General features: G+C 42.0%; 1 protein-coding gene across 1 annotated transcript in view; it reads left to right on the top strand.

The window, feature by feature from the left end:
- The window catches only part of ECHDC1 (enoyl CoA hydratase domain containing 1), a 31,839-nt gene extending 21,544 nt beyond the window's left edge, over nucleotides 1-10,295 (top strand). The window contains exon 5 of the mRNA XM_009880150.1: nucleotides 9,624-10,295. Within this exon, the coding sequence (XP_009878452.1) occupies nucleotides 9,624-10,029 (406 nt within the window). The 3' untranslated portion in view covers nucleotides 10,030-10,295. The remainder of the gene's footprint in view (nucleotides 1-9,623) is intronic.
- The last annotated feature ends 3,235 nt before the right edge of the window (nucleotides 10,296-13,530 follow it).

The following is a 13,530-nucleotide window of genomic DNA, read 5'->3' as shown; positions in this document are numbered from 1 at the left end:
TCCTGCTACAGAAAAAGTATTTTTGTAACTTCCAATATTCAGCTTCATTTATCTCTTTTAGAAGAAATGTAGCTTTTTATAGCACGCTCTTTTCTCTCCAGCTTCTGTGAAGCCACGGGCGAGAAAGTGTCAAGCTTGAGGTAAGGAATTAGATTTAAAACCCCTAATCCAGCTCTGCTGGGTGCACCTCCATCTGTAGCTGACTTCTGGGAGATTCTGGTCCAGAATGAGATAGGAAGAGCCGGCTGTGTGGATGGCAGCCAGTATCACGGCGAGCGTCCCTTGCAGGACACTTTCGTAGGGCCCTACCTACCTTGTCTTGTTTGAGGCTGCCCTGATCCCCTTGCAGAGTATTAGCAACAGCTTCTGTCCCTGTGTTTCTTTCCTTCCGTAATCCCTCTCTCAAATTAACAGTCTTTCTTGGCCTTCTTTTAGGCACCATCCTTTGATCAGGAGTGTGCTTAAGAAAATAAACCTTTTTTCACTTCTCTGGTTGTTCTTACACAATCATGTCTGGACCAGTTTTAGTCTGGGTCTTGCTGGATCACAGAGTGCCCTGCCACTTTACTATACTCCTTTTTTGCTGTTCATAGGCCTTTTAAAAGTTTTTCTAAGTGCAGGCTTTGCTGTAGATGAGATGCTGATTTTGGGGGCATGCGGATTTCTGTGTCTGCCTATTATAATTTAAGTGCTGTTATCCACAGGATCTTTTTCCAGTAACAATATTATTTTTGTGCTTCTTCCCCTGGAGTGGCTTCCTTTGAAATTGGTAATTTTGCAGCCTCTTTCAGTTGACTCTGTTCCTTGGAGGCTCATCTTCCATTGAATGTCCAAATGTTTGGGCAGCAAATGGTGGAGTTATCTACACTTTAAGCTCCTGTTTATTCTTGGAGACCATATTCCTCCTAAAACGGCCCGTGTCTATTAAGCAGTTTCTTCTCTGATGCCCCTGTGTTCCATCTCTGCCTGATTATTTTGTTACCTCAAACTCTTCTCTTGTTACTACATCTTCCCTTTTTTTGATCCAGGACTTTTCAGAATTGCAGTATCAACCAAATGTTTTGTGTCTTTAGATGAAAATATGACTTTGTCATTCTTTTTTTTCTGCGTTTCATTTGACTCTGGGTGATGTGAAAATGCATAATAGAGTTAGGTTATAAATGGTTATTTTAAGGTTTCCTTTGAAGAGTGCATCTCTCATTGTTTAGGTCCATCTGCTCCCCTCTGGGAAGTGGCCTGGGGTTTCCCAGCAAACCCAGAAGAACATTAATTGTTGCTCAAGAAAATACATCTGTAATTAGGTTCTATTTTTGGATTGGATTTTGACCCTGATCCTTAGGGCTCCATAAAATGCATTGGAAAATCTGACTGTAGGGCAGAAAATAAGGTGGTAAAGGCAATGTGCTAGGGAGACTCGAGATATTTTCCCCTAGGCTACTTTATGTAAACTCAATTCTTAGCTTTTGTTGCGAGTGGGGGGGAAATGGATGCACTAAGAGTGTTACAAAATAATTCAGTAACTAGAAATAAAATTCCATATAATCTGTAAGGCATTTGAAAAGAGCTGTGAGAAAAGAGAACTCTCGTGTTGGTGAGATTTCTTAGGCTGGCATCAAGCCTACTCCTTTGACACCGAGTTTTAGAGTGTGCCTAGAACACTCTGTACTTGATAGGATTTTTTTTATTTTGGTTCTTGGGTATCATTTTAATTTATTTAAACCTTGAGTAAAGAAGGTGTTTTGTTTAGTTTTAATCACTCAAAGGATTTGAGAGGGCTGACTTTCTGATGGGCTTATTAAAATAGTAGCTGGACCTACTTCTTTCCATTGCATTCCTGTAGTAAAGGTTACAGATTAAAGCTCATAAACAGGAGAGATCATCATTGTGCATAGTCATCTCTTACCCTACTGAAATTTGGGATTGCAGAACTGCTTTGTGCAGTTGTATCGAAGATATGCACAAGAGACATAGTTTCCCCAAACTCTCTTAAACCATTTTGTCTTCGTTTTTAGATTCTTTAGTGGTTGCCATTTAGGCATCTATCAAGTATTTGTGACTAAAGGATTTTCAGAAAGAGCAAAGATTAGGGGGTTGTTTTTATGATGCCAGTCTGCATGGACTATCACCAAAAGCATGTAGGACAAATCCTTAGTTTTATCAGTTTTAGAGTATTTTCACTTAGGAAGTTTCACTTCGTATTACCAGAGCTCTGAAGCAGCAATTTCTGTGATGTGTAATGGTCTTATTCTTTCTCTGCGTGGGGCAGAAACATGAGAAGCTCTCCATGAGAGAGAAGATACAGGAGAGGAGCAGGGGAAATTAATACTAGCAAGCTGTGCTGGGAAAGCGCAGAGTAGTCATGGCTGGCCGATATTCACTGCATTGGTATAGTTTGAAAATCTGCTGAATATGATTAGCAAGGAGTTATTTATTAAATGTATAATCAAAGCTTTTTGATCCTTTAAAGCCTATCCAATTAAACAAGTGCGACTGAAAGATAAGTGAAATTATGACTAACTATTCTCAGGATGAATCCACTTGTTAATATTTTCATTTATATTCAATATTAGGTGGGGTTTTTTTGTGATAGGGGGTGTAGTAAGCTGAATTTCAGAAAAATCTTCAGCTGTTTTGTCTAGATAATCCCTTTGCAGAGTACCTAGGTAATTATATGATGGTGTAGTGATAGAGAGACTGACAAGACACTGCACTGGATAGGCAGAGATAGATTAATTAGTCCCAATTTGCTTTTTGGAGGAGACTGTCTTGTTCTTGAGGGTCTAATTCTAACAGCATCTGTCATGAAAATTGAAGTAAGGACTGGAAACTACTCAGCAGCAGCATTGCTGACTAGCTAAATTATTTTAGTGTAGTACTGAATATTTCTCCTGCAGAATATTCTTCCCACAGTACCTTGCTGCTTCAAAATTTATTTTTTATTGCAAAAAAGATTGGTTAATGCAGTTGTTGTTTTAAGGTGAGTTTCTGTAAAAACCGTGGAAGGCTTGTGTGTTGGAATATTCAACAAGGCTAGAACTAGTTTTTTTAATTAAAAGTAAGACCCCGTACACTATGCAGTTAAATACTGATGAAAGTATTCTTGGTCTTTCTGGTAAGATTTACAGTCCTAAGAATATTTTGGGACACTAAATACTTATACAAGACAAGTTGTCACTATTAGAACACAATGTTGTTGTGCAGTTAATTATCGGTATTAAGGTTTCCAAGTGAGGTCTCCACAGGCACGAACTGTAGCCTTAACTTTAGCCAGTACTTTTAATTTCAGGCTTTCTGTGGCCTTGTGAAGATGTCAGGGCAATGGTTCGTATACAGGTCTTTTTTCCAAGGCTATACTCAGAAATTACTTTTGTTGTTAAAAGATTCTGGAGAAGGTAGGGATGAGTATTGCGGCAGCTTGCCAAGGAGCATTCATATAGGAGGCCTCAAGAATTTGTATCTTGATGCTGAGGAAGTTCTGTAGTTTCTTACATGTGCATTAACATCTATCTGTGCATGGTGGGGAGGACAGATTTTAGATACGTTGAATGGGAAAAGTACATGATCTGTGGTGTATCTTTCCGACTCTAAGATTCGGAACGTAGATATGAGAGGTGGATTGAGCACTAGGTGTATGTTAAAACTTGCAGGGCCACCTGCCGTGCTAAAGCAAATGGGGAGAAAGCAGCTAGCCTGGAGGTTTCCAAACTGCAGTGTGTGCTACGTGAACCATTCAAGATCATGTGCGGTTGCAGCAGTGCTTGACTACCTGTGCGATGGTCCTTGCCCAGGCTTCAGGCTAACAGCACCTGGAGTCCCAATTAATTGCTTCTTACAGTCCAGCTTGCAGGGCTGCCACTTGCCAGGGCAAGACCCCTTGGTGCCCCTGCCTAAGCTGAGGAACTGAAGCTCCAGAATTGGCTGGCTGCATTTGCAGCAAAGGCGCTGGAGGTATGAGAGGAGACCACTATGACTTGGGTTTTGGGGCAGGGCTGGTGCTCCCAGCATGTGCTGCAGCTACTGGTCATAGGTTTGCCGGGCCCTTTTGTGGCTGTACGAAGAGCTTTATCCTGCTGTTGGCTGAAGACCCTTTCACACGCTTGCATCTCCTCAGGTGGAGCTTGATTTTCACGTGCCATGATGGACAGTACAGGAGATTCCAGATTCAGATCCTATAGTTGTACTGAATTCTAGAAGCCTACGGCAATGCTGTTGCCTCCAATGTAAGATTCAAGGTGACTTTTTTTTTTGTTTGTTTAGCAAAGCCAGAGGTGTAGTATGCTGCTTAGAAGATATTACTTGATTTATGTGGTGCACCGGACCAACCTGAAATAAAGGGCTTTTGTTGTATAGATAAAGGAACAGGTAGTTTAGTTCTTACTCTGATGCTATAAAATCAACAATCACAACTCTCCCTTGCTTTATTTTAATTTATTGTAACATCCTAGTTGACTAAAAACTTCCCATCTGCTGCATGTGTTCAGCAGCACTTTGTGTGTAAGAGCAGCACTTTTATTTTTTTGGTGGGTTTTGCATGCATTGGCAGGAGAAGAAGGGAGAGCAGATTACAGGTATTACCCCTGTAACTCTCTCTCTGCTATCTGATCACAGTCACTTGCTGCAAGAATCCACCACCAATGCTGTGATCTCCTGTGCCCCTTGGGATGCTGAAGAAGTGTAAGGAAGATGAAGTGGAACTATGAGGTCCAACGTGCAGGTGAAGTGATGGGACAGGGACTGTATTTTGAGTGTTGGGAAGGTGCAGTAGGAGAATAAGGAAGAAGCAGACAACGGACTCCAGCCTTCTTGCTCACTTACGGTCCAGCATGATTTGAGAGCTGCTACTGCAATGGATGGTCCTGGAAGCGCTTGCCAAGCAAAGTTACAAAATCCTAAACACCTGAGCTTTTGTCACTTGCAGGCAAGGTCATCAAATTTTCATACCCACCTGGCAAAACAAGTTCCATTTGCATGATAAACACCATCCACAGATAATGTCATACATCTTCTCTAACAAATTCTTGAGCTTGCATTCCCAGGCAGTGTGTATTTTAGAAAACCTGTTTTGGCCACATGTCAGCATAGCATGGCTGTTACTTAATTTAACAAGAGTTAATTAAGCCAATATCATATTGATGAATGTATTAGAAAAACATACACGTTTGGGAAAGTGTATGACTGGACTGTACATCAGCTTTGTTCTTCTGTTGTTTGCTGGTTAAAACAAATGTTTGGCCCTTGATAGCCTTCTTTCTGTTACTATTTTCCTGGTGTTTTTCTTTTTTATTTAATGTCTGTCTTTTCCTGTGCTTAAAATAGTTGTGTGTGTGTTTTGGATGATGGGTTGAAAGCCTTTCATATCAATACTGTATTCTTGCTGTCTTTACTGAGTAATGACAGTCATCCAAAATGCGTATGTGGCTGACTGTGCCCATTGCTTTTCATGTGTCTTGGTGTCATGGATCTATATTTTGCAAAAATGTCTAGTTGTATTTGAAAATTTCTTGTAATTTTTAGTTCTATAACTCTTGCTCTACACCATGTTAAAATTATGTGTGTCTTTTAATTGTATCCCAAGGCCTTTGGCTCTGTCTTTGGAGAGTTTTCCTACTTTGTGTTTATTCAGTTACCTTGTAGATAGGTGTTCTACCTTATAGAAGAAGGTAGCAGATTTGATGGGGGAACTTACCCAAAGGTGTAAGCTTTGCTTATTATTTATGTTAATTGGTCGTTTGAGAGCAGGAGGCCAAAGTATTTGTGGGGGAGATAAAAGTCATCTCTTGCAGTTCTGGCTGCCCTCTCAGTATAACCATAGCCGAGAACCAGGTGCTGCAGCGCTGTGTGATGCCGGCTGCCTCTCTCCATGCTGTGCCAGCCTCACGCCAGGTAAAAAGAGAAGATTGGAAGCCAGGACCTGTGTCCTTACGTGACACTGGGAGTCAAACAGGGGTGGGAACTAAGTCCAGGTTGCTGACAACACGTTTAATGTTTTAGGCATCCTTTTTTACATCCTGGGTTTCAGAGGCATGGTGGTAGGCATTTTAAAATGCATAAAATAGAGGATGGTATTTGTCTGTCCCTAGTAAATTTCATTAGTGCCTTTGCCTTGTCAGAATGCTGAATACAATTCAAACCCCAAAGTCCAGGAAATGATGATGTTAAGGGCTAGCACAAACCATAATATAATCTTAATTCTGACCAAGAAACTGATTATCTCTGTTGGAACAATTCAGTAACGGGAGTACTGTAAAGAGCAGGTATGAAAAACTGAGAAATCCATTTTTGTTTGCATCTTCAGCTTTCATTGTATACGCTCCAACGTCAAGTAGCTGGGAAATACTTTAGCAAAGGAAAGCATAGGTGTTAGCTCACAGCAAGTGCCGCCTTTGAGGAAGCAAGTGTACCTGTTTAAGGATGGGATTTGTTAGGTTGTTAATGGCCAACAAGGTTTTCTTCTCATGCATTGCTGGTGATGTGATGCGATGCGACGTGACAGTCAGTAGTTTGTGAGCACAATGAGATGTCACAGAGCGAAGGAATCGTCCGATCAAAGGCTTGTAACATTTAGTGTCTGAGAACATTTTAAAATGTACAGCAGGAACATTTGCTGTAGCTCTTGTTTGCTTTAGATGACTAAGGCAAAATTGGATGTGGCCCATGGTGGCTGTGCTTTCTTCCTAGGGGTGTTGTATTGCTTGTAACATGGAAAGGTAACATTCTTAAAGAAGGTTTCAGCTGCATTTTGGTGCTTATATTACCTTAACTTCTTATTTCCCATTTAAGTTGTGAGGATTTTGCTACCCTTCACATTTCTGAAGGATGTTTCTCTACTTGTAAGGTCTTCAGTTACTTTGTGCATGAATTACATTTAATAAATATTTTTTCAGTATTGTCATGCAACAGATTTTCTTCTTTTTTTAGGGCAGGAAAGGCATGTTTTCAGGAGCCTAGCAGTATGACCTTCCCCTGGGATACAGGAGACCCAGATTTTAATCCCCTTGACCAGGAAGACAAGAACAGGCATACAGTCAAGTCAGGGTTCTTTTTGTATTGATCTACTTCTGTGTCTCAGGCAGAGCCAGTACTAGGTGAATAAGGTATAAACAGCTCAGGAATAGAGTAATACTTACGTCTTTTCAGCTTTTTGATGTCTGCTTCTTTGTGTTTAGTAATGCTTGATGTACTTTTCTTACATAAATTCATCTAATGGGAGATCAGATCTGTCATGTCTCAGAAGGTAGGCTCAATTCCTTTCATAAAATAAAAAGGGAAATATTTTATTCTAAGGCTGCAGCTGGTGATGTTCAGAGGCTGATCCAGACTGGCTTGGCAGTGGCATACGCCTCTTCAGATCTGAGCTCAGGTCTCCATTGCTTCCTTGGGCATGGGGACTGGAAGTGAGTGGGGTACCTAAAAATGTGATGGGTGATATCTGTAAGAAATGGCGTGACTTCAGGAGAGGATTCATAGTTGAAAAGTCTGTAAAAACCAGAGAAATTTTTTTTAAGCCTGAAGGCAGTCCAAGACCACCTTTACACCTACTGACCACTGGGTATCTTAGTATTTTCTGAGGAGTCTGTTCAAAGGAGCATGGTGGGGAGACGTGAATCTCAGTGAGATCTGGGAAGATGCAGCCTCACAGTCTCTCTATGGGTTTAGCTGTCAGTTGTTTATTTTCCTTTTGTTGTGTTTAGTTCCATTTTCTCAGAGGGAGGTGAAAACTGCGGAGGGTAACTTCCCCCATGCCAAGTGCTGTCAAATATTTTCTTGTTGGTGCTCATGGATCAAGTGTGTTTCTAATGTAAAATTTGACTTCCCGTGCAAGCTTCAGAGAGCATTGACCCAACTTCCCAGATGATTCCATATGCTGCTGACAGGACGTTCACTGAATTCAACAAACACAACTTTGTCTTACTGACCTGCAGTCACCATCTTATGAGACTGCCTACAGATAGTCTAGCATGACATGTCTAGCTGCCTATGACCAGTTCTTTTTTAATGCTTCGCGTCGCTCAGCACAGCTAGAATTAAACGCTTAATAATGTTTTCATTATTGCTTTCCCAGTGGGACACTGGGTGTCAGCAAATTGCAAAGTAAGCTGAGCCAGTAAAGGAGTTTTGGAACACTTGTGGAGTCTTCCTTGTAGAGAGGAGAGACCTGAGCTCCCTGGGATTTGCTGGGTTTGGGAAGCACTCGCTCATGTTAGCTAAAAGCCTTTCCTCCCCTGCAATACTCTGCTCTCTTCCTTTTGTCACACAACCTTCCTCTGCTATCTCTACAAAAAGGCTTTCATGCAATCTGGCATGTCAGCTGTTGCCTTTGTGCATTGTGTTGGGTCTGGGATAAAGCGTAAGCTCTTCAGCCCCGGTGCTTTATAGTGTGGCATGAATGCTGATGGTGCTCTGGGTAAGAAAAAAAGCAACCAAGCAAACTTACAATTAACAATAAGCAGATTTGGGAACTGTGAGTTCCTAGAAGTAGTTGCATTTTTAAAGGTTTTCTTTTTTCTTTCCCCTTTTAAAGCTGTTCACCGTGGTATTTTCATTATGGAAAACTGCATTGGTAGGAAACAGACTTGAGTGTAGATCTTAGTATTACATGATTTATCTTCAGAAAGCCCATTAGTGCTTGGAGTAGAAGCTAATCTACTTCACAAGTGTAATTTACATCCCTTGTCTCATAAGCAGCAGAAAGTAACCACACTGCAGAACATCATCTTAAGAAAGAGCAAGTACTGGTCTGTTTCTGTATGTTTCTATTTCTAGAGGCTTTTCCCACCAACCTAAGGTGTGTCAGTGTGAACACTATGCAGAGAGAGTACAATCCGCTGCAGCAGAGCTCCTCCAGGGAGACAGCTTAATCAGCCCTAGGGTGAGCTTTTGAATCAGGGAGGTGACAGAGTGTAGAAAAGAAGCAAAGATGTGAAATCTTTGAATGTGACTGTACCTTCTGGAGGGGAGCAATTGTATTATGCACAGTAAGGCAAAAATAGAAAGCAATTCTGTGATATGTTGTGAGCCTTAATTCGAGCATCCATCCTGAATTCCCTTGCTGTAGTGAGCAGTTAGAAATCAAACTCACATGGACCCTTCAAAACACAGAACAACAAAAAAAAGCAACCTAACTATGCTATAATCAAGCACTGGGGTGCTGACAGAACCTCCCCGGCACAGATCAGTACTAAGACCATGATTCATCCTCTTGAGAAATACGTTTGGTGCGCTAGTTTGCTTGGGTTTTACCCCAAACCCTGTTGTTTCGGGCATGAATTAGCAAGGCAGTTTTGGCACTGCGAGTAAGTGTAATGTGCCCTCTGTCTTTGCAATTCTGTTTTCAAACACTTTTTAGAACTGATTTCTGGCTACAGGTGTCAGCGTGGGCACTAAGCATCTTTTCTTGTGGCAGCCTACGTATCTTCTTTTGAGAAGGGCCAAAAGCTGCAGCTAAGGTATGAGGCGATGCAAAAATTAAGATGCTCCAACTCTGGCTGTAATCAGCATGCTGTCAAGTTGTGTCAGCCTTTGGAAGCAGAGGGGAGGAGAAAATAGAAAATTGAGTGCGGGCGAGCGGAATACGGACGTCGATGCACAGATTGACCCTCTGCGTGTTTGTTCTTCATCGACAGGTTGATGACGCCTGGGAGTGAAATTCGATTTGTCCATAAGCACATGGGTCTGGTGCCTGGCTGGGGAGGAGCTGCCCGGCTGGTGCACATCGTTGGCAGCGGGACTGCCCTGCGGCTGCTCGGCGGCGCTGCCAGGGTGGACCCCGAGACAGCTTTGCGCCTTGGGCTCTCGGAGGAGACGTTGTCATCTTCAGATGGAACGGGAGCATTAGAAGAAGCCCGCGCCTGGCTGAGTCAGTACACGGAGGGTCCAGCCAGCGTGATTCGGGCGGTGAAAAAGGTGGTGACAGCGGGAAGAGAGCTACCACTGGAAGCTGCCCTAAGGACAGAGAAGGACGTTTTTGGAACTGTATGGGGTGGGCCTGCCAATTTGCAGGCACTGCTTAAAAAAACAAAACATAAATGACAGTCAATGCATAAGAAATGTTCTTGACCTTTTTTGCAAACAAAGCTTTCACTAAAGCAGGCATTAAACCCAATCATTTAAGGACTTCTTCATTTAAACTGGCATTAACATTCCTGTCATTCACGTCAGGCAGACATATTTGGTGTGCAACCACAGAGAAATCCCTGGCAGATTCTTTACTGTCCTAATCACCCATTGAATGGAGATTAGTGAAATTAGTATGTAAAGGTAAATACTGTGCTGAGAATAGAACTATAATTCTTTTGGAATGAGGCTGAAGATTATTTTCTTTGGAGGTAATTTTGTTTTTCTAACTGGTATGGAAATGAATTGCTTGAAAGATACGAGGTTTATTTATTTGCAGAACAGGTGCATCTGAAGCTGCAAAATGAGAGTTCCTGAACATGAGACCAGTGTCTTTAAGCAGCTTTGAAGGGGTGATAACTGGTGAGATGGTAGTTTTTATTTCTTCATCTTTAGTCAGTTCTTTGTACAATTGCTGAGAAAGTATCCAAGGATACTTCAGCTTTAATGGTGATTTTTACAGGAGAAGCTCTAACTCCATGAGGAGCTTACAGCCCTCATTCACTGACACTGACTCAGGTCATTAAATGCATTTAGGTGTCTTCTCACTGCTCGAGGAACCAACTACCTACATACACATCTGCACATTCCCACAGCCTGGATCTGTGCTGCTGAGCACGTGCAGAACTGCTGGCCTGATTCTTTACATAGAATCTGGTTGAAACCTCGGAAGGCCATGATGCGTCATGCCCCAACATGAGGATGGATGTCCTTGACTGACTGGGGGGTCTGAGTACTTCAGCATTCTGGAAGGACTTGTGTGTGGACCTGTCTATGTCTTACTTCAGAGTATTCTTACTGGTAGGGCATATTTGGCCTGACCAGATTTGGAACTCGGTCTCCACTTTGTGCTGGTGACTGTGCAAGTAATTAGATAACTCCGTGAGGAGGGCTTTCCCTTTAGGAATTAGAAACCGTCACCTAGTCCCTGCTTGGACAGATGATTCCTAAAATGAAATATGAGAGCAAAAACATGCAGACATATCCATGAGTGAGAGTTTCCTGTACTGTTGGCCAGGATGCACTTGTCTAAATCCAGCAGGGGCTGAGATCTGAGCCCAGGACCCAAGTACTCCAGGGGACCATGTTAAGGTGGACACTGGGCTATGTGGCATTGACGTGCATTCTCACTCTGACCAGGCATAACTAACTCTAGATACATGAAACAAGCTCCCTTAGGAAAAGGAGGCAATTCCTCGGATGGAAATCCATGTTTCAATTTCTACAGTGTGGCAGGATTCTGGATTTTTAGACAGCGAGGTAACTGTACATATGTTTGAGGATCTTGGGACAGATCAATGATGGGAATTAGGTCTGGATTGCCTGTTAAGATTCTGCAGCTTTTGAGCAGATGCTGTGCTCTGCTGGGGATGTTTTACTATATGGCTTTCACAGCGAGGAGTGTGTGTAGCCTGAAGCAACCAAAAGAAATGCTGAAGAAAGGGATGTGTTTTGAGCTGGCACCTCAGGGAGGATAAGGAACTTACTCTGCCCTGTTGGTCCTGCCTGTTTGCCTTCACACCTGAAGCTGCTGCTGGAGGAAGATTTCAAATCTCTCTTCCCCAAAAATAAAGTTCAATTTTCACTTCCAGGTCAGAGAAAAAACAGGAATGAGAACATGGGCAGACAGTAGTGTTCTGGTTTGTGCCTCTTTTCCCCCTCCCTGCCCCTTTTTATCCAGTATCTCCGTTGTTAGCCCCCTGTGCAGCTACTTTCCTATGCTCTAAAGCACTTCAAACCCACTACTTTTGAAGTACGGATGTTTTAATACGGGCAGGCATACTTCACTGTTTAGTAATGATGCTGTTCTGCTTTTCATGAAGTTCCTCAAGACTCATGAGGGATTCCAGACTGCTAACATCACTGAACCTTCAGAGCACCCTCCAGTCAGTACTCATCCAACTTTTTGAAGCAATAGCACATTGCATTGTTGTGAGTCAAAAAATTAGTGCTTTAAAGCATAACTGGTTATGTCTTTGCTAGGAAGAATAAATTTGCCATTACTAATAGTGTGATTATGTATTTAAAATGGGTGTGAAAATTGCTTAGAACCTGAGCAAGCCCCTTGAATCATTTCTGATTGTTCAGGTGCCAGGCTGTAAGGCTCATTAGTGTATTCTGTGCACTGGGTGATATAAATTTGAAAGGGAAGAAATTGCAGCAGAAGAGCGGAATGTTTTACTTGCACGTTTTGAACTAGACCTGTGCTGCCAGTAAGTGAAACTGCATGGACATCTGACGGGGGCCTCTTTCCATTCTGATTTGTAGACAATGAGCTTGCATCTCACTTTAGCAAATGTATTTCCCCAGCCATCCTCTCCGATTTGTATCAAAGGCCAATGTTTGCTTCTAAGAACAGAACAAATAATTAACTAGTACAGAGTAAGACACTTTCAGAAAAGGCTACGGAAACTCATTTTGTCCTCTGGTCTGTTGGAATCACAAACATACCAAACATAGCTACAGGAGATTCTGAAGGTAATTACAGGTGTTTGTTTTGATCAAGGATTTTGTGAGCAGCCAAGTACCACATTTTCTGTTTTTTTTCTGTTGTAAAAACAAATACAGCCCTTTGTATGAAAACCAGCCTTACTGAATTACCGTGAGTGCTAGCACAAGAGCTCCAGACTGAGTGGGATGAAATGGAATCCCATTTTACCAATTTCAAACCTAAATGCTTTACTTCATACAATACTTGCTTATCATCTTAAAGTGACAAATACCTGTAACCAGGAGCTGATAAGCATTTATATTTTCTTTACAATTATTAAGACTACAAGCTTCGTCTCAGTTTTTGTTCCCCTCCAGAAACGGCCTAAAAAACTCAAGCACTAAATGCACAAAATAAATTAAACTGTGTTCAAAATTGATACTCCCTGTCTCCTAATTAAATGGCGTGCTAGCTTTTGTATTTCCTAGGGGCTGGTTTGCCAGCTCCCTCCTCAGCAAACTAGGTTTCCTATTACATTGTGAAATGCCGGTCTTATTCCCTTGCCTCTGTGTACTGGGACAGCCCGCGTGCTTAATGGGGGTGTGGATTCTGCACCAAGCATTTAAAGGGTGTGGATACTGGAGGTGACTTTTAGCACTAGAGATACTTTATTGTGTTTGCTGCTGACAGAAATATACTTACCAAACAGGCACCCGAGGTAAGCTAGGTGTTCTTGCTGAATGCTTGACTGACTATGTGATTTTTTTTTTTACTGTGACATAGGATTCCTGTATCTGTGGTTATCTGTTCTCCTGGAAATGAAGAGATGCGGTAGATTTTATAGGATTTTAATTTCCTTTTTCCTTTCCATTCCGCTCCACTGTGCATTTCTCTAGCTACGCTGTACAAGTTTAAAATCACTTAACACATGGAGTTAGAGAAAACCACATAATGCAGCATGATTGTGGCTTAGCTAAAATTGACAC

The sequence above is a fragment of the Charadrius vociferus genome, unplaced genomic scaffold (assembly GCF_000708025.1).
Source record: "Charadrius vociferus isolate BGI_N301 unplaced genomic scaffold, ASM70802v2 scaffold82, whole genome shotgun sequence".
Classification (NCBI taxonomy): domain Eukaryota; kingdom Metazoa; phylum Chordata; class Aves; order Charadriiformes; family Charadriidae; genus Charadrius; species Charadrius vociferus.
Note: the sequence above shows the minus strand (reverse complement) of the source record. Positions and strands in the feature narration are given on the sequence as shown.